At 48.5% G+C, this 19,897-nt stretch overlaps 1 protein-coding gene and 1 non-coding gene across 2 annotated transcripts in view; both read right to left on the minus strand.

Annotated features, from left to right (window-relative positions):
* Positions 1–19,668, minus strand: part of Epha10 (EPH receptor A10) — a 41,126-nt gene extending 21,458 nt beyond the window's left edge. Inside the window, exons 1-5 of the mRNA XM_042681733.1 lie at positions 19,563–19,668; positions 17,943–18,007; positions 15,885–16,563; positions 8,963–9,118; positions 8,169–8,519 (exon numbers count right to left, since the gene is read on the minus strand). Of these exons, the coding sequence (XP_042537667.1) occupies positions 8,169–8,519; positions 8,963–9,118; positions 15,885–16,563; positions 17,943–18,007; positions 19,563–19,668 (1,357 nt within the window). The remainder of the gene's footprint in view (positions 1–8,168; positions 8,520–8,962; positions 9,119–15,884; positions 16,564–17,942; positions 18,008–19,562) is intronic.
* LOC122113220 lies at positions 16,911–17,016 on the minus strand. Its single transcript, XR_006148399.1, has one exon. It is a non-coding gene; the product is annotated as a U6 spliceosomal RNA (small nuclear RNA).
* Positions 19,669–19,897: the final 229 nt, after the last annotated feature.

The following is a 19,897-nucleotide window of genomic DNA, read 5'->3' on the forward strand; positions in this document are numbered from 1 at the left end:
TATTAATAACCAACGCATGTCACCAGCTATCTCCTGCTCAAGGAGATATATAAATGGAAAACATCAACAAATTGGGCAGAAAACAAATGTCAGAATACACAAACTGAAGACTGTCTTCAGAGATAGGAGTCTATTTCGACAGGCGATTTACTGGAAGGGGAACATGCAAGGAGACTGTCGGGCATGTCAAAAAGAAAAATGACACAGCCTCTGCCAAGTAGGTGGAGAAGGCCATGAGGATAAAGCAGTTAGAGGAGGGAAAGAAGCAGAAGGAAACAAGGCAAGAATGTCTCATGGGAAATGAAAAACATATTAGCAAAATCGAAATATTTAAAAGAAAATAGAACCAAGTGTGGTGGTGCATGCCTATAATCCTAGCTCTCAGGACGCTGAGGCAAAAGAATTGCAAATCTGAGGCCAACCTGGGCTACATATCAAGAACCTGTCTCAAAAACAAACAACAGGGCTGGGAAGGTGGCTCAGTCGTAGAGTGCTTGCCCTGCATGCAGGAGGCCCTGGGTTCGATTCCTCAGCACCACATAAACAGAAAAGGCCAGAAGTGGCACTGTGGCTCAAGTGGTAGAGTGCTATTCTTGAGCTGAAGAGCTGAGGGACAGTGCCCAGGCCCAGAGTTCAAACCCCATGACTGGCAAAAAACAAACAAACAAACAAAAAAAACAGCCCAGTAGGGTGCTCATGCCTGTAGTCCTAGTTACTAAGGAGGCTGAGATCTGAGGATTGCAGTTCAAAGCCAGCCTGGGCAGAAAAGTCTCATGAGACTCTTATATCAAATTAACCACTAAAAAATCAGAAGTGGCACTATGGCTCAAGTGGTAGAGCACTAGTCTTGAGCACAAAGAGGCTCAGGGAGGGTTGGGAATGTAGAGTGCTTGCCTAGCATGCATGAAGCCCTGGGTTCAATTCCTCAGTACCACATAAACAGAAAAAGCCAGTAATGGTGGTATGGGTCCAGTTAGAGTGCTAGCCTTGAACAAAAAGAAGTTCAGGGACAGTGCCCAGGCCCTGAGTTCAAGTCCTAAGACTGGCCAGAAAAAAAAAAAAAAAGCTTAGAACAGCACCCAGACCCTGAGTTCAATCCCCACAACCAACCAGGCCCTGAGTTCAATCCCCACAACCAACCAACCAACCAACAAAAAACAGCCCTACTGGATGCTGGTGGCTCACATCTGTAAACCTAATCAGTCAGGAGACTGAGATCTGAGGATCATGGTTTGAATCCAGACTGGGAAGGAAAGTCTGTGAGACTTTTTTTTTTTTTTTGGTTGGTCATAGGGCTTGAACTCTGGGCCTGGGCGCTGTCCCTCAGCTCTTCAGCTCAAGGCAAGTGCTCTACAGCTTGAGCCACAGCACCACTTCCTGTTTTCTAGTGGTTAATTGGAGATAAAAGTCTCATGGACTTTTCTGCCCAGGCAGGCTTTGAAACGTGATCCTCAGATCTCAGCCTCCTCAGTAGCTAGGATTGCAGGCGTGAACCACCAGCATCCTGCTTGTGAGACTCTTTTACCCAGTCACCCACAAAAAAGTCAGAAGTAGAGCTGTGCCTCAAGAGGTAGAGCACTAGTCTTGAAAAAGCCCAGGCCCTTAGCCGGGCGCTGGTGGCTCACGCCTGTAATCCTAGCTACTCAGGAGGCTGAGATCTGAGGATCGCGGTTCAAAGCCAGCCCGGGCAGGAGAGATCGTGAGACTCCTATCTCCAATAAACCACCAGAAAACCGGAAGTGGCGCTGTAGCTCCAGTGGTAGAGCGCTCGCCTTGAGCTGAAGAGCTGAGGGACAGCACCCAGGCCCAGAGTTCAAGCCCCATGACCGACAAAAAAAAAAAAAAAAAGAAAAAGAAAAAGCCCAGGCCCTAAATTCAAGCCCTAGAACTAGCACAGAAAAGAAAGAAAGAAAGAGAGAAAGAAAGAAAGAGAAAGAGAGAAAGAAAGAAAGAAAGAGAAAGAAAGGAAGGAAGGAAGAGAAACAATGAAACAAAGAAAAGAAAAAAACTCCATTACAAACAGTTATGTTCACATGTGTGCGTGTGTCACTATTGGGTTTGAACTTAGAGCCTTTTGCTCTCATTCAGATTTCTTGCTCACAGCTGGCTCTATACCACTTGTGTCACATCTCCAGTCTGGTATTTTGATAGTTATTCAATATGATACTAGAATTTCTAGCCAGAGCAATAAGGCAGGAGAAAGAAAAGAAATTCAAATAGGGAAGAAAGAAGTGAAAGTACCCCTATTTGGTGATGGTATGATCCAATACTTAAAAGACCTTTACAGATGCCATCAAAAACTTCTAGAACCAATAAATACCTTCAGAAACATAGCACTTAAAATCAGTAGCTTTATTATACAACAATAATGAAAGAAAAAGAAATCAGGAAAATAATTTCATTCACATTAGCCTCCAAAAGCAATAAAATACCTAGGTATTAACCAATTACAATTAAAATGATAAAACTTGAACAAAGAAATCAAAGAAGACACCAGAAGACATGCTTATGGACTAGTATGTACAGATCAAGTGCAATACAATACCTATCAAAGTCCCAATGGGATGGGAAGGTGGCTCAGTGGTAGAGCACTTGCCTTGCATGCCTGAGGCCCTGGGTTCGATTCCTCAGCACCACATAAGCAAAAAGAAAAAAGCCGGAAGTGGCGCTGTGGCTCAAGTGGTAGAGTGCTAGCCTTGAGCTGAAGAGCTGAGGGACAGCGCCCAGGCCCAGAGTTCAGGCCCCTCGACTGGACCCCCCAAAAAATAATAATAATAACAAAGTTCCAATGTCATTCTTAACGGACATAAAAAAATTAATCCAAAAATTCATATGGAAACCTAAGACCCAAAATAACAAAAGCAATCCTGAGTCAAAAGAACACCACTGGAGACAATCACAAGCCCAAACTTCAAATTATACTACAGATCCATAGTAACAAAAACAGCTTGGAACTGTCACAAAAACTGACACAAAGAACAATGAAACACTATAGAAAATCCGGGAATAAAACCACACAGCCATGTAATTTTTAACAAAGGAACCAAAAACAAATATTAGAAAAAAAAAACAACCTCTTCAACAAATCATCCTAGCAAAATAGGTTGTCTACCTGCAGGAGACTGAATCTTGACCTCTATCTCTCAGCCTGTCCAAACGGATCAAAGAACTGAAAGTATGACCTGAAACTTTCAATCTACTAAAGGAAAACATAGAGAAAGCTCTGGAAGTAATAGACACAGATAATTATCTTCTGAATAGGATTCCAATAGCACAGAAAATAATAACAAGAACTGGCAAATGGGACTTCATCAAGTTAAAAAGTTTCTGCATAGCCAAAGAAATGATCCTCAGAACTAAGAGCCAACTCACGGAAGAAAATCTTTGCTAATAATTCAACAGGCAAAGATTAAAATCCAGAATATATAGAGTTTAAAAAGTTCTTTAAAAAGAGGATTGAAGCCGGGCACCAGTGGCTCATGCCTGTATTCCTAGCTACTCAGGAGGCTGAGATCTGAAGATTACAGTTTAAAGCCAGCCCCAGCAGGAAAGTCCTTGAGATTCTATCTCCAAAAACCACCAGAAAACCGGAAGTGGCGCTGTGGTAGAGCACTATAGCCTTGAGCTGAGAAAGCTTAGTGATAGCACCCAGGCCAGAGTTCAAGACCAGAACTGGCAAAAAAAAAAAAAAAGTTAACCATCAAAAGAAAACTTAATCTAATTTATAAATGAATGGGTAAGCAGAGGGGTTGGAAGTTGCGATGGACGCAAGGAGAAGAATGATGGAAGGGGTAACACTGACCAAGATGTGTGGCACTCATAAACTGAGACATTGAATTGAAACCCCTTTGTACAACTATTTAGAGATCAGAAATTTAGAAAAAAAATTAAGCCTGGTACTGGTGGCTCATGCTTGTAATCCTAGCTATGTAGGAGGCTGAGATCTGAGAATGGAGGTTCAAGGCCAAGAAAAAGCCCATGAGAAGACTCTGTGGGGGGGGGGGGAGGGGGACTTGAACTCTGGGCCTGGGAACTGACCCTCAGCTCTTCAGCTCAAGGCTAGCACTCTACCACTTGAACCACAGTGCCACTTCTGGTTTTCTGGTAGTTTGGAGATAAGAATCTTACCAACTATGCTGCCCAAACTGGCTTTGAACCATGATCCTCAGATCTCAACCTCCTTAGTAGCTAGGATTACAGGTGTGCACCACCAGCACCTGGAAGCCCACGAGACTCTCTATCTAATCATCAAAAACCCAGAAGCAGAACTGTGGTTCAAGTGGTAGAAGGCTAGACTTGAGCGCAAAAGCTGAGGGACAATGCCCAGGCCCAGTACCAGAAAAAAATTGCTATTTATTGCAGCATTATTTACCATAGCTAAGATATGGAACCAAACCAGATGTCCCTCAATAGATGAATGGATCAAGAAAATTGTGGTATGTATACACAATAGAATTCTATGCCTCCATCAGAAAGAATAATATTGCCCATTTGTTAGGAAATGAAAAAACTTAGAAAAAATTATATTAAGTGAAGTAAGCCAGGCCCAAAGAAACATAGGTCCCATGGTTTCCCTTATTTGCAATAACCAGTGTATGTCTGAGACAAGCAGAAAAGGTCAGATAAGTTGATGTTAGGGAAATGAACCCCAAGATAAGTATTCAAATGTTTTTTTTTCTTTCATGCAATTGTTTCTAACATATTTATAAGATGATTTCTTTGTTTCTTTGCATGTCCCTCCCCCACGGTATAACCCCTGCCTTCACTGTATTTGATGTTGGTATAATTTGTGAAGGGGAAGGGAAAAAACAAATTGTTTAACTAGGGATACAGGTGGACCCATTGCAACAATGAGATGTACAAGTCGTTATGTCGAAAAACGAACTTTACAACTTTGGTGGGGGGGAGGAGGATCGGGTGGGGGGCAGAAGGGGGGGAGTATGGGAAGGGATGGGAAGGGGAAACAAAGGAGGAGGCAACAATGCTTGATAAGAAATGTACTCGTTATCTTGCCCATGTAATTGTAACCCCTCTGTACGGTATTTTCACAATAAAAATAAATAAATAAATAATAAATAAAATTTAAAAATTAATTTTTATTACTATTAAATATTTAGTTAGTAAGTTAGTTAAAAAATTAACTGGGCACCAGTGGCTCATACCTGTAATTCTAGCCATTCAGGAGGCTAAGATCTGAGGATATTAGTTTGAAACCAGCCCTGACACTTCTGAGAAGAAGAAATACAAATGGTTAAGAAATGTCCAGGGCTGGGAAGGTGGCTCAGTGGTAGAGCGCTTGCCTTGCATGCATGAGGCCCTGGGTTCGATTTCTCAGCACCACATAAGCAAAAAGAAAAAAGCCGGAAGTGGCGCTGTGGCTCAAGTGGTAGAGCGCTAGCCTTGAGCTGAAGAGCTGAGGGACAGTGCCCAGGCCCAGAGTTCAGGACCCACAACCGGGCCCCTCCCCCCTCAAAAAAAGAAGCTCAGGGACAGTGCCCAGACCCTGAGTTCAAGCCCCAGGACTGCCAAAAAGAAAAAAAAAAAGAAAAAGAAATGTCCAATATCCTTAGTTATAAAGGGAATGCAAATCAAAGGAACCTTTTTTTTTCAGGCTCAGGGCTTGAACTCAGGGCCTGAGCGCTACCCCTGAGTGGATCTTTTTGCTCAAGGATAGTGCTCTACCTCTTGGATTCATAGCTCCACTTCTGGTTTTCTGGTGATTAGTTGGAGATAAAAGTCTCACAGACTTTTCTGCTCCAGCTTACTTTGAATCACGATCCTCAAATCTCAGCTTCCTGAGTAGCTAGGATGACAGGTATGTGATAGCAGCACCCGATGAAGGCTACACTTACATTCCAACTCACCCCAGTCGGAATGGTAGTCATCAAGGAAACAAACAACAGATGCTGGTTAGGTTGTAGGGCAACTCTCATCCATTACTGGTGAGAATGTAAACTATTGCAATCACTATGGAAATCAATAAGGACATTCCTCAGAAGACTGAAAATAGGCCTAACTTACGACCCTAACATACCACCCTAGTGGTCATATATCCAAAGGAGTACACATCAATATACAAGTAAGGTACTTGCTTATCCATGTTTATTGTAGTGCTGTTCACAAGAGCCTAACTGGAATTAGCCCAGGCATCCAATAACAAGCAAATGGATAAAAAAAATAGTGCATATAGACCATAGAATATTACTCTGCCATAAAGAAAAATGAAATCATGTCACTTGCAAGAAAAGGTAAAACTGGAGACCATGTTAATTGAGATAAGCCAAGCTCGAAAAACCAAATATATTTTTCACGCATGTATGGAAATTACACTGGAAACACACACACATATTCACTGATTCTAACTATGAGACTGTTTAGGGTGATCAGAGAAGGAAAAAAAAGAAAGATGGAAAGTGAATAACTTCAAAATATGCTCCAAGTATGTATTAAGATAGCATAAGGAACCTAATAAAAGCTGTTGATCAATTGCCAGTACCAAGGGTTGCTAGGCTGGCACTCTGTCACTTCATCCACAACCTAGCCCTGCTTTTTGTTGTTGTTGTTGTTGTTGTGGTTTGAGATGAAGTCTAGTGAACTTGTCTACCCAGGCTAGTCTTGAAGCTCAATCCTCCATACCTCAGGCTCCTGGATAACTAGGATTATAAATGTGAGCCTCTGGTGCCCAGCTGGATTGTTTATTTATTTATTCCTTTCTCTATCCTGAGGGCTTTTTCTTTCTTTCCTTCTTTTTCTTTCTGCCCTGAGTTTTCAGTTGTTATTTATTTATTTATCAGTACTGAGGATCAAACCCAGGATCTCATGTGTAATACCCAAGCAGTTTTGCCTTTGAGCTACATCCCTAGCCCTTGAATTTTGAATTTTTAAAAGGTAAGTACAATAGCAAATGTTAAATCACAAGAGAGAGAATAAAGAGCAGAAACGCTGTGGTAGAAAGCCAGGCAGGCTGGGAAATCACTCTCAAAAGGCAAAGAGAAGGGAAGGGATTAAGCGCTAAAAATGATAAAGGGATGGACAAGATTGGAGAATCAGAAAATGGATGTACAAGCTAAGGCTTAGAAGATAGTCTTAGAAGATACACCGGAGCTATCAGAAGTTCTAGGTCCAAGCAATAACTGAAGACAACTTTTCTAGGAATTAAATGTGTGTGTGTGTGTGTGTGTGTGTGTGTGTGTGTGTGTGCAGATCCAATGGTTTACTCTGTTCCAAACAAACTCAAATGGAAAGAAAGCCATATTGGTTAAATTTTAATTCTTATCAATAGGTTAATGAATTATTCAGATAGGCAGTGTTTGTGTGTGTGTGTGTGTGTGTGTGTGTGTGTGTGTGTGTGTATGTATGTATGTATATGCACACTCACGTTACTGACAACAGAACAAAATAACCCTAGACTCAGACTTCTCTCCTGCCAATGCTGCTGTATGAAGATGGAGGCAGGTCGCAGAAGACAGGCCGTGAGGTCAGGAAGCAATCATACCCGCCGGACAGGCAGCGCCTCCCAAGCCTTACCACCACCACTCTTTCTTGCAAAGGGCACTTAAGGGATTACTTGAAAGACACCACCACCACCACCTCCCTTTAGAAGGGAGACAGCTCAAAAGTAAATGTCAAGAAGGAGACGGAGGTAACATGTCTTCCGGATTCATTCGTTCCCTTCAATCCCAGACTGAGCTGTGCCTTGCCAGTCCTTTCGGTGCCCAGTCTGCCCCCGCGTGCGCCGCCCGTGCCCGCCCGGTGATCAGGACAGGGTGACTGGAAGCGGGGGACACGGCAGACACCCCACCACCACCACCTCTTTCGGCGACAGAGGAAAAAGTACTACGAGCTTTTTGCCGAAATAGTTGTAAAGAAAAGGAAAAAGACTTCCCATCTCTCTGGGGGCACTGTCTGCCGCGTAGCTGGTGGCAGGGGACCCCCGCCATCGTCCGCCATCCCCGCCCCTGGAGCCTCCCATCCTCTCTGATCCCCTGCCTGCATCCTCAGTTTCTCCTTGGGGAGTCGGGGAGGGGGTGGGAGCGGGGTCCGGGCTGGGGGTGCCTGGGAGTCCTGGAGAGAGGCCAGCTGCGTGCCGGCGTGCATGCACGTGGACTGTGGTTGCTTTGGGGATGCCGGCGGGAGGAGGGGCGGGCGGGCGCGCGGCGCGGCCTTACCCCCGGGCCCGGTGGAGACGGTGACCTGTGCGTAGGTGGCTCCCGCGGCGGCCGCGGGGCCCGAGACGCCGTTGAGCGCGGTGACGCGCACGGTGTAGCGCGCTCCGGGCCGCAGGTGTAGCAGCGTGGCGGCGCGCTCCCGCAGCCCGGCCTGGCGCGGCACGAAGGCCACGCGCGGCCCGCACGGCTCGCAGGCGCCGGCCGGGCCCTCGCGGCCGCAGCGCAGGCACAGCAGCGAGTAGGTGACGTCGGAGCGGCCGCCCGAGTCGGCCGGCGGCAGCCAGCGCAGCCGCAGCGCCAGCGGCGAGCGGCTCAGGCTGTACTGCAGGTCCCGCGGCGCCGACGGCGGCCCTGGGCGGCACGGGGCGGGGGGGGGGGGGGGGGAGGCTCAGCGGGAGGGAGGGGAGGAACCGACGGGGCGGGCGGAGATCCGCTCCTCACCCCAATGAGGTGGCGAGAGCGGACGTGGGGGCCCAGAACGGGGAGGGGATGGAGAGACGGGGCTGGGCGGGGGGCGGTGTAGGAGCGGGCAGGGGCACGAGGAGATGGGGGTGTGAGGGCTGAGAACAGACCGGTGCCCCCTCCAGGCCTTGGAGGGGGCGGGGATGAGGGGAGGGCGACCCTCCGGGAGTCCCAACCTCATCCCTCCTGCATCCGGACTCTCTCTGGTCTGGGATCTTCCAACTCCGGGCTTGGTCCCCAGCCCCACCCAGGCTTGCCATTGTTGGGGGGGGGGGGTGGTCCCCGGGTTCTTACCCCTACCCTTCGGCCGCGCGCGCAGCGAGGACACTCACGGGTGCAGGAGGCCGAGGGCGGGTCGGTGGGCGAGCGCGCGTAGCTGTCGTGGCACACGCAGAAGGTGGAGGCGTTTTCCAGGGCGCGGCTGTGCTCCGGGCACGGTGAGCAGAGAGGCCTCCGTGGGGACACCTTGTAAAACCCTGGGGGGCAGGCTGCAAGGAGGGAGCCAGTGAGGAGGGGGACTTCCTCCACAGCTCCTCTCTTCCCCCCCCTTCCTGCCTGGCCCCCCATGAGGCTGGGGTTCCTCTTGTCCAGTAGTGATAAGGAAACTGAGGGACCCCGCACCACCAGGGTGGCTGGCGCATGGCAGCTCCTGAGCAACCCAGGGTTTTTGGCAAACATTGAGGGGGGGGGGACTTTGTCATATTTCACTTATATTAATCTTCTGATCCTAGTGCCAACCTATGAGGTATGACTTCATTAAAAAAATTAAAATGAGGAAACTGCCAAGCATCATAATATATCATCTTAGCTACCCAGGAGGCTGAGATGGAGGTTCAGAGCCAGCCTGGGCAGCAACATCTGTGAGATTCTTATCTCAGTTAACCAACAAAAGGCCAAAATTGGAGCTGTACTTAAAAGTGGTAGAGCATTAGCCTTGAGCAGCAGGAAAGCTCTGGGACAGCCCCCAGACCCTGAGTTCAAGCCCCAGAACTGCCCACCTCCCCCCCTTACAGCCGCCCCCCACATACACCCAAAAGAGGAAATTAAGAGCTGGGAAAGTTATGTAAGTTGTCCAGGTTAATGGGATGCCAACCCAGGCACATCACTTTCAGAGACCTCATCAGGCTGCTCTAAGGCTCCCAGACAGAAAATGAGCCAAATTAGGGAGTCCTGATTCTAGAGAGATAATGGAAGTGTGCCCCAGGGCTGGGCCTCAGTTACCCTGGGCCAGACACATTCCACCCACTTCTTCATACACACACACTGTTGTCAAACCTCATCCTCCCACCTTTGGAGTTAGTGTCATCAATCCCCAACTCATATCCTAGACTCCAGTGGAGCTGGTAAGATGATAACTGTGGAGAAGAGGAGAAGCACCCAGAAAGTTACCTGGACCTTGAGCTAACCTCTTCTTACGTTGACACCTGCAGGGTGACTTTGCTTCTCTCTCTTCTCCCACCTCACCAAGAGTATAGCACTTACCTACATGCACAGGCTCTTATGTCTGAACATCCTGGTTTGTAACTAAGTTGCACCATTTATTTGCTGAGTGGCCTTGAGCATTATCATTTGACCTCTCTGAGCTTTGTGTGGAAGAGCTACTTTAAAGTTGCTGGAGGATTAACTGAGATAAAACATGTAAACCGATTAGACCGGCGTACAGGACTTTTTCACAGCGATCGAATTGATTAGTATTCCTCCTCACAGGCCTGAAAAGAAAACTTACACTGTCCTCTATTTTTTTTTTTTTTTTTGTCTCACCAGATGGGCCAGGGAGAGGAGTAGTGGTTCCTGGCTCCTCCTTTCTAACCTAGGTGGTTATGAACTTGTTCCCTATCCCTTCCCTTCCCTCTATTCTAGCTCTTCGACTCCAAGAAAGCAATGCAGTAGCTGGTAAGCAAACTGCTCCTTGGGAAGAACTGGGGTGGGGGATGCTGAGTTACTCCATTGTATAGAAGGCTTAGATTTAGAAGGGTTCAGAGCCTGACCAGCACACTTTAAGGGAGGGTCTCAGCACCCTAGCCGGCTGTGGGTCTCTCTTCACACAGAGCACCAAGTCCAGCCATCACAGTGCTGGGACTCAGAGGGCCTGGGTTATCATATTAGCCAGGCCACTCATGCCTCTGTAGCCCCAGGAAACTATCAAGTAAATGAGAATGCTGATCATTGCCTGCCCACCTGTGTGGTGGGCAGGGATGCAGGCATTAGGGGGAAGAGTATACGGATGTCTGCCATCTTGGCTGCTATCTGTGTGGCTCTATCAGAGGCAGCTGTGGGCATCTCTTTTCTGAGACTGTCTATCTAGAAGAGATGCTTGTTGAAGGGCAGACTCAGAAAGGAATCCTTGCAGCCAACATCTCCCTCTCTTCCTCAAGGTCAGAATCAGGATTTCAGAGGTCATCTGCTTCAACTCCCACTGGCTTGGTCCTCTGGCAGCTTTCCCAGCACACTGGTCTTTGCTCAGATAGCTCTTAATGTGCAGGCATTTAGAAAGTGCTTCTTAGGAAGATGCCTGATTATCCCTCGCTCTCCCTTCTATATGCAATGCTGGCCAGGCTACCCCATCATGAGGCATCAGTATGCCTTGCAGAGCCTCAGAAAGTAGATCTTCCTGGGTCTCTGGGTTCCAGGGATGACCCATGAGTTTGAAGATATAAGCTATATGTCCTGATCTTTCCCCTAAAAGGAAACCCTACTTTGTCATTTCTCTAGTGGCTAGGACAGGGGGAACAAGTCAAGGTTACTAAAGACAGAAAAAGTAAAAGAAGACTGCTCTATCCCCTCCCTCCTCCACAGCCCTCTACTTTTACAGAGGGGTATGAAGATCCTGCAAGAATTTGGAAGGAATGGCCTTGCTAAATACAAGTAACCAGTTCCCTTCCCTTTCTAAAAGTCTCCCAAAACTCCACTTGCCAGCCACTTCATTCATGCTATCCTGAGCTTTTGGTGGTGGTAGTTATGGGGCTTGAACTCTAGGCCTGAGTGCTGTCCCTGAGCTCTTCAGCTCAAGGTGAGAGCTCTATCACTTGAGACACAACACCACTTCTGGTTTTCTAGTGGTTCATTGGAGATAAGAGTCTTGCAGACTTTCCTGCTCGAGCTGGCTTTGAACTGTGATCCTCTGATCTCAGCCTCCCAGGTAGCTAGGATTTTAAGTGTGAGCCACTGGTACCTGACTCTATTTTTAAATAATCCTAAAACTGACTTAAAATTGGCCTGATTCTTTATTAGCAACATACATTAGTAATTCTAACCCACATCAGTGAAGAAAATAATCCTTCCTCCTAGAGTGGAATACTGCTCTACACACTGGGCATTCGACTGGGTCTCTCCCTTTAGCATACAAGCAAGTCTCCTTTATACTGTAAAAGTCCCCTTTGTGTCCAAGTAGAAATCCTCCCAACTCAGTGTTCTCCTGACAATGCCCTCTTGTCTTCTTCCCATTCCCATCCAAGCTGTGAGATTCTCTGACTCCATCCCCTCAGTGCCCGCTATCCCTCAGCCCAGTGCAACTCAGACAAGAGCAGCTGAAACTGCTCTTACCAAACCCACCAAGAGGACATCATCTAATCTGACCACACTGTAGGCTGCTCCTTCCCAGAAGTCTCCACTAGCCCCCCACCCCCAGGCTTCCATGATGTCACCTTCTCCTCCCTGTCCTCCAGTTCCTTACCACTCTCTCTTTTCAGCTTTTAATTTGTTTGGCAGTACTGGGGGTTGAACCAGCAGGCCTTACGCATGTCAGACAAGTGTTCTACTGCTGAGCTACATCCCTCGGTCTCCCATCAGTCTGGTTTCTTCCTTTCTCTCTCTCTTTCTCTCTCTCTCTCTTTCTCACTCTTTCTCTTTCTCACTTTTTCTTTCTCTCTCTCTCTTTCTTTCTTTCTTTCTTCCTCCAATCCTAGTGCTGTACTCAGGGCCTGGGCACTCTCCCTGAACTTCTTTTGCTCAAGGCTAGCACTCTACCACTTGGGTCACAGCGCCACTTCTAGCTTTTTCTGTTTATGTGGTACTGAGGAATTGAACCCAGGGCTTCATGCATGCTAGGCAAGGACTCTACCACCAAGCCACATTCCCAGCCCCAGTCTGATTTTTTTTGCCTTATATATTGTTTTTATGAGAGTCTTCATATTTAGTCCGCTTGCTTCTTTTTTTCTTCTTTTTTCTCTTTTTGGTTGTTGTTATTGTTGGTAATGGGGCTTAAGCTTTGGGCCTGGGCACTTCAGCTCAAGGCAAGAGCTCTACCATTTGAGCCACAGCACCACTTCTAGTTTTCTGGCAGTTAAATAAGAGTCTCATGGACTTTCCTGCCCAGGCTAGCTCTGAACCACGATCCTCAGATCTCAGCCTCCTGAGTAGCTAGGATTACAGACATGAGCCACCGGTGTCCAGCTCCTCTTGCTTCTTACCCCATCTTTTTTTTCTGGTTTGTTACACATACAGAGCTTCAAGTAGTACCTATGCTGCTGGACTCCAGCTAACTACTTTGTCTTGAATGTACCTGTCCAACTGCACCCTGTGCTCCATACCTAGCAGATGATCCCTCTGGTCACTCAGTCAACAGCAGAATACAAGACCAGAGTGCTCCTTTGCTTCCTGTGTCACATGGTCACTAGGCGATTCAGAGGCTGTCTCCCAAACACATTAACTCTCTGTGATCTCCATATTGCTTCTGTTCAGAGCTTGTGCTCTCTCCTGGGCTACTGGATTGTCTTCTCCATCTTCTGGTGTCCAATGTGTTTTTCTCCCATCCTTGCTATACTACTACCACTTGGGTGATCTTTGGAGGATATAAATCAGAACATGATTTATTGATCAAAAACACTAAAGCTGGATACTAGTGGCTCACAGCTGTTATCCTAGTTGAAATCTCAGGATCACAGCTTGAAGCCAAATGGTGTGGCTCAAGTGACAGAGCACCAGCCTTGAGCAAGAAAAACTAAGGAGCAGCACTCTGCCCCTGAGTTCAAGCGCACGCGCGCATATACACACACACCTTAAAATCCACCTCATCAAGGCCCTTTCATGATTTTTCCCACCCCTCTCCAGCCTTATCATTCCTCATATCCCACATTCCCTTTGCTCTAAACACATGATTACTTTTATAACACCACACATGCTGTGGTCCTTCCTTCCTGCTGGCATGCAGCCAGTCCCAAAGCTCAGAATTCTCTCTGCTACCTGGAGGAGATGCCTTCTCACTTCCTCCAGAAAATTCTCTCCATCCTTAGAATTGGCTTCTCCCTTCTCCATGTTTCGTCGGTGCTCTGTTGACATGTATCACCCCCATACTAACTACTTGCTTGTCCAAGGCATTTCCACTGAGCATCTGCCATATACTGTATCCTGCAGTGTACACTGCAGCTGCTGAGAGTAATGAGACCCAATGCCTGGGCTCAAGAAGTGCCACTCCAGTGGTGGAAGTACACATAAGAGGACTCCTGCATACTGTAGGGTAAATGCAGTATTAGAGTTGGCTGTGAGTGCTGGAAAGCACAGACATAGATCCTAGCCATGACTGAGTTGTTCAGAGACCAGAAAGACTAAACCTCAATTTCCCCCCAGAGACTAGGTGGTGGCATTCATCTACACACATATAATAAGACCTAAATAAATCAGCTGGTGTGTTTTCAGTTCATATTAAATGGATGATTGAACAAAGGAATGACAGTAAGTGTAGCCACTGTCTTCCTCCTCTGTCTTTCCACAATTCAGCATGCCCCTCTACATATATCACCTTCTTGTGACTTAAAAAAAACCTTTGAGCCAGATGCCAGTGGCTCATACCTGTAATCCTAGCTACTCAGGAGGCTGAGATCTGAGGCTCAAAGCCAGCCCAAGCAGAAAAGTCACTATAAAACTCTTCTATCCAATTCATCACAGAAAAAGCCAGAAGTTGAGCTGTGGCTTAAAGTGGTAGAGTGCTAGTCTTGAGCAGAAGAGCTCAGGGTCAGTGCCCAGGCCCTGAGTTCAAGTCCCACATGACAAAAAAAGAAAGGAAGGAAGAAAGGAAGAAAGAAAGAAAGAAAGAAAGAGAGAAAGAAAGGAAGAAAGAAAGAGAGAAAGAAAGAAAGCAAGAAAGAAAGGGAAGGAAGAAATGGAGGGAGGGAAGAAAGGGAGGGAGGGAGGAATGAAGGAAGAAAGGAAAAAAGAAGAAAAGACCCCCCACACACACCAAAAAAAAGAAATCTTTGCTGTTTTCCATCTAGACATGAGCTTTGCGAAGGCTGGGATTATGTTTGATTCATTTCTGATGCTCTGGCACCCAGAAAAGGACTTGGTTTAGAAAATGGATCCTTGAAGTTGTTTTTTTTTTACATTAAATACACACGTTCCTAGCCCCCTCCTTACCCTCCATTTCCTAATGCCTCCCATAGACCCCAGGACCTGGCAAACACCCCATCATGTGATATCTCCTCTGAGGTACCTGATGAGTCTAATTCAGAGAGGTGAGTGGGATCTCAGTAGTCAAATCTACTGCAATCTGCCTCTTGCTCTCTCTTGACCTCTGAAGTGCACCCTGCCTGTTGCGGGCTTGTATGTATTCTATGATAGGGGATTGGAGGCTGGCTTCCTTTAAAAGCTTGAGTTGAGTTGAATGGGTGTCTTTCTTAGATACAGAGACAGAAGCCTAGTGTAATAGAAAGAACTTGAGAGTATGGCAAATTCAGAGTTAAGCCCTGGCTCCCAGTTGCCTAACTTTGCTGTATTAATCTCTTTGAGCACTCTATGAAGTAGGGACATCGAAGCCTTACTTTACTGCTGCACAAATAAGTGAAAGCTTAAGCCAGGCACCAATGGCTCACACCTGTAATCCTAGCTATTTACTCAGGAGTCTGAAATCTGAGGATCTAGGTTAAAAAGCCCAGGTCAGGCTAGAAAGTTCAGGATACTTTTTCCTCCAATTAACCACCAAAAAAAAAAAAAAAAAAAAGCCAGAAGTGGAGCTATGGCTCAAGTGGCAGTGTGTCAGTCTTGAGAAAAAAAAGCTACAGGACAGTGGGCAGGCCCTGAGTTGAACTCCCAGTACCTTCCTAAATAAAAAGAAAGACACCACAGCCAGTGTAAGATGCGGACGATTTTGCCTTCCATACAAGTCCCTAATGCCTCCTTCCACGGTCTGAGGAGCTTTGCTCCCTGGTCCTAACTAGGCCCACTTAGAAGCTCTATGATCCACTCCCCCACCCCCTGCTTCTCTCCCAAGTGTCTCCTGCGTTCTCCACTCCCACACGTGCCTCCCTGGCCGCTGGATACCTTCGCAGATGTCACCACGTTCCTGGAATCCTGCGCTGCAGCTGCAGCGGCCCACGGGCACCAGCCACTCGCCGTCGGCACCGCAGTGCATGCGCGGGGGGCTGCCAGACTCCCCTTCCGAGTGCGCCACGCACGTTCCGGCCACTTCCACCAGCGTGGAGAAGGCGCTCTCAGCCGCCGTGGCGGGGAAGGCCGCCAGGCCCCGCACCGTGGCGCGGCACTGCTTGTAGTAGACGCGCACCGAGACCAGAGCCACGCACGCGCCCACGTCCTGGAAGGCCAGGTGGAAGCCCCGCCGGCTGAGCGGGCCGATCTCACGCACCTCGGTGTTCAGCTTCATCTTGCGCTCACCCAGGTCACCCTGCGTGAAGCTCTCATCCGCGGCTATGGTGTCAATCTTTCGAGGCCGATTGCCCCCGAGGCGGGGTCGCCCCCGACCCAGGTCGGCCTCGGTTTCCAGGTAGTAGACGTTGAAGGTCTCCTTGCAGGTGCCTGCGGCTCCGGGGATGCTACTGCAGTCACGCAGTGTGAACTGCATCTCCACGAAGATGCGCTGCCCGCGGCCGCGGCTGATCCAGCCCGTCTGCAGCCAGTTGTCCTGGTTGGGCTCCAGCACGTTGCACACTTGGTATGTGCGGATGGGACGGTCGTGTTCGTCCACCCCGCTGATCTCCTCCCACTGGGACAGAAGCAGGGGGAAAGAAGCCGGGGACAGCTCAGAGCCCACGTACTCCAAGAGGTTAAGTGCTAGCCCTGCTCCATCAACTTTTACCTTTTCCTTAATTGCTCCCACCACACACACACACACGCACGTAAAATGATAACGTGCAGCGCTAGGAGAAACTCTGGAAACAAATGAGTCTGTGGGTTTTTTTGTTTTTCTTTTAGAAAGGGTCTGTAGGTAACTCAGGGGGCCTCTGATTGTCAATCCTCACTCAGCCTCCTGATATACTGGGATTCTAGGAGTGTGCCACCACACCTGGTTCTCCTTTTTAAAATATGGAATGTTTGGGATGGGAAAATAAAAAGGAAATGGAACACTTTATGAATTTGTCTGTCAATCTTGAGTATGCATCATACAGATTTTCTCTATATTGTTCCAGATTTAGTACATGTGCTGTAGAACAAGCAATGTGTGTGTGTGTGTGTGTTGTTATTGTTGTTTGGACAGTCCTGGGGCTTGAACTTAGGGCCTGGGAGCTGTCCCTGAGCCTCTCAAGGCTATTGCTCTGCCACTTGAACCACAGCACCACTTTTAGCTTTTTCTGAGTACCTTATTGGAGATAAGAGTCTCACAGACTTTTCTGCCCAGGCTGGCTTTGAACTGTGATCCTCAGCTTTCAGCCACCTGAGTAGCTAGGATTATAGGTGGAGGCCACCAATGCCCAGCTTTACTTCTGGGTTTTTTTTGTTTTTTTTTGATGGTTAACTAGAGATAAGAATCACATGGACTTTTCCTTCCTAGGCTGGCTTTGAACTGTAATTATCTGATCTCAGCTCCTGAGTAGCTAGGATTACAGGTTTGAACCACTGGTGCCCATCCACAAGCAGTTATTCTTATTTTTATGGAAGAGGAACCTGAGGTTCCAGAGGGGGGATGACTCAGTGTGTACACTGAGTTAGTGGTATAGCTTGAATCGTTTGACTCTTCCTCTACCTAGTGCCCCTTCTACAAACCACACTGCTTAAGCCCATTCCCACCTCAAGTTCCCAGTCCTCTTTTAGGACCCCTAATCTTGCTTGCTCTATCATTCAAAGGACAACATTGTTTGTAGGATCTACTGTGTGTGCTGTCCAGATTAGCTCCATCTAGCTGCCAAATTTCTGTTTTCTTGTTTTACTTATTTATTCATTCATTTGTACACACATACATTTGACTGTCTAACTGAACACAACATTTTCTAGTAGTCTGTACAACAAGGCTGCTGGAGACCACACACTAAGAGGTGCATTTGACCTGATGTGGTCATGGGATTGTGAACTGATGTGAACTAAGAGGGTATAAGTCTTGGACTCCTAGAGGATCCCCATGATAGGAAGAGACAGTTCAACACCTACCCCATTACTTGGCAGTGCAGTCCAGCCCAGCTCAGCCTGGGAGGCTTTGGAATCCAGGAGGACAACTGAGAAGAGGGAAGAACAGATATCTCAGAAAATTTTAATGGAAAGTCAGGCACCAGTGGCTCACTCTGGAGACTGGGACATATTTTGTTTGTTTATGGAATGTGATTATTCGCCCTTCCACAGACTCCACAGCAGCCTGAAGGCCAGTTCTCAACCTGGGGGTGGAGTGCCAGTGACCCTAGCCTTACCAGGTTCCCCAAATTATAGATGAGTGACAGTTCAAGAGAGAAAATGGGGGGTATCAAGTAATTTCTGCATTCATTCCCAAATCTACTCAGATTCAGGAACCCTCCTGATGTTCAGTCACCAGGGATGGAGGCTTAAATATTTAGTTTGACCCCAGGTCTTCTGGAGAAAACAAAGTGAAAAGATCCTGCTGGCAACAGGAGATATAAACATGTCTCATCTCCCCAGCCAGCCCCTTTCCCAGGGGCTGACACCTTTACATTGGGGGCCTTTTTATATATAATCCATGACACTCCCCGCCCCTACGTAAACCAAAGAAGCTTGGAGTCTCTATTCCTCTGGGAGGTGGCAGATCAGCAGCACTGGTCACAGGAAGGCACGGGCTTGGACTGCAGTGCCAGCAGCCAGGAGACAGGAAGTCAGGCACCCTTCCCCAACCCCCACCACCAAATCTTATCTTGGCAGATTACTCATCTGGATCTTAAGAAAGGGTCTGGGCCGCCAAAGTGAGGGCCTCTAAGAGAAGCTGGCTTCAGAGGCGACTGCCACAGTGGTCAGGACCACTGACGGTGTGTTGATTTCTCATCACTGACAGCACACTGTAATTGCATATTTGGAAGGCATCTGCCATCCCATTCCTGGACCAACCCTGTGGTCATCGCCTCAGGATTCTGTACCTGGATATGACACCTCTGGATTCAACCGAGTATACGGCCCCCTCACCTCACTCACACACACACACCCATTGCAAAATCAGAGGCAAGACGCAGGCTTTGGTGTTGCCCACAACCTTCCAAAACCTCCCTGCAACACGGACGGAGCGGGGTAGGCGAGCTCACAATTCAGCACTGCGGACAGTTCACGGTCAGCACTTTCGGGCTGAGTCTGGACCCAGTCTTGGCCACCAGCATCCCATCTCCCGCTGGTTCTGCTGGCCACACAGCGGTCCCCCAGCTCCTCCTCACTGTTCCAGTCCATCCCATCTCCGACCTCACCTCCGCATCTCCTCGCCCCCTCTGCTCCCTTCATCTCCCCGCCCCCCACACCTCCCACCTCCCATCACTCACCGGCCCCTGAACCTCCGCCTCTGGCTCCCGCGGTTCCTGGTCTCTTTCTTCCCCCAGCCTCGGGGAGGGGTCTCTAGCCCCCAAGCTCTCCAACGCCCCTCTTTTCCCCATCGCTTACCATCTTTCTCCCTCTCTGTCCAGTTCTGCGCCTCCCGTGCCCGCTGGCTTCAAAACGCAATACAGACCAGTCTCTCCATTAACTGCCACCTCTCCCCCTGCCCCAACCCCCCTGCCCTCCCGCTAGTCCCCCAGTCTTTTGGCATCCCCGGCCGCAAGCTCAGCCACCAGTCCGTCTCCTTACCTTCTTCGGCGGTCCCAGGTCGCCCGGGTCCCCAAAGCACCGCCAGGCAGAGGGGCACCAGGCAGGCGAGGGGACGCAGCGGGTGTGGACCGGCGCCAGGCTCCATGGTCCGCAGCCCGAGCTGTCAGTGCGGCGGCGGCGGCGGCGGCTCGAGCCGCGCCAGCCCAGCACCGTGAGCAGCGCCCCCAGACCCCAACACCGGCTGGGGGCGGGGTCTCGTCGGTCACCATCATCCACGGGGACCAATCATTAGGCAGCGCCGCGGGAGGCCCGCCAATCCTCGCCAGCAGAAGATGGGAGGGGTGGAGTTTTGTAAGCCAGGGGCGGAACACCCA

This window comes from Dipodomys spectabilis, unplaced genomic scaffold, assembly GCF_019054845.1.
Source record: "Dipodomys spectabilis isolate Male_0828 unplaced genomic scaffold, ASM1905484v1 ptg000002l, whole genome shotgun sequence".
In the NCBI taxonomy this organism is placed as follows: domain Eukaryota; kingdom Metazoa; phylum Chordata; class Mammalia; order Rodentia; family Heteromyidae; genus Dipodomys; species Dipodomys spectabilis.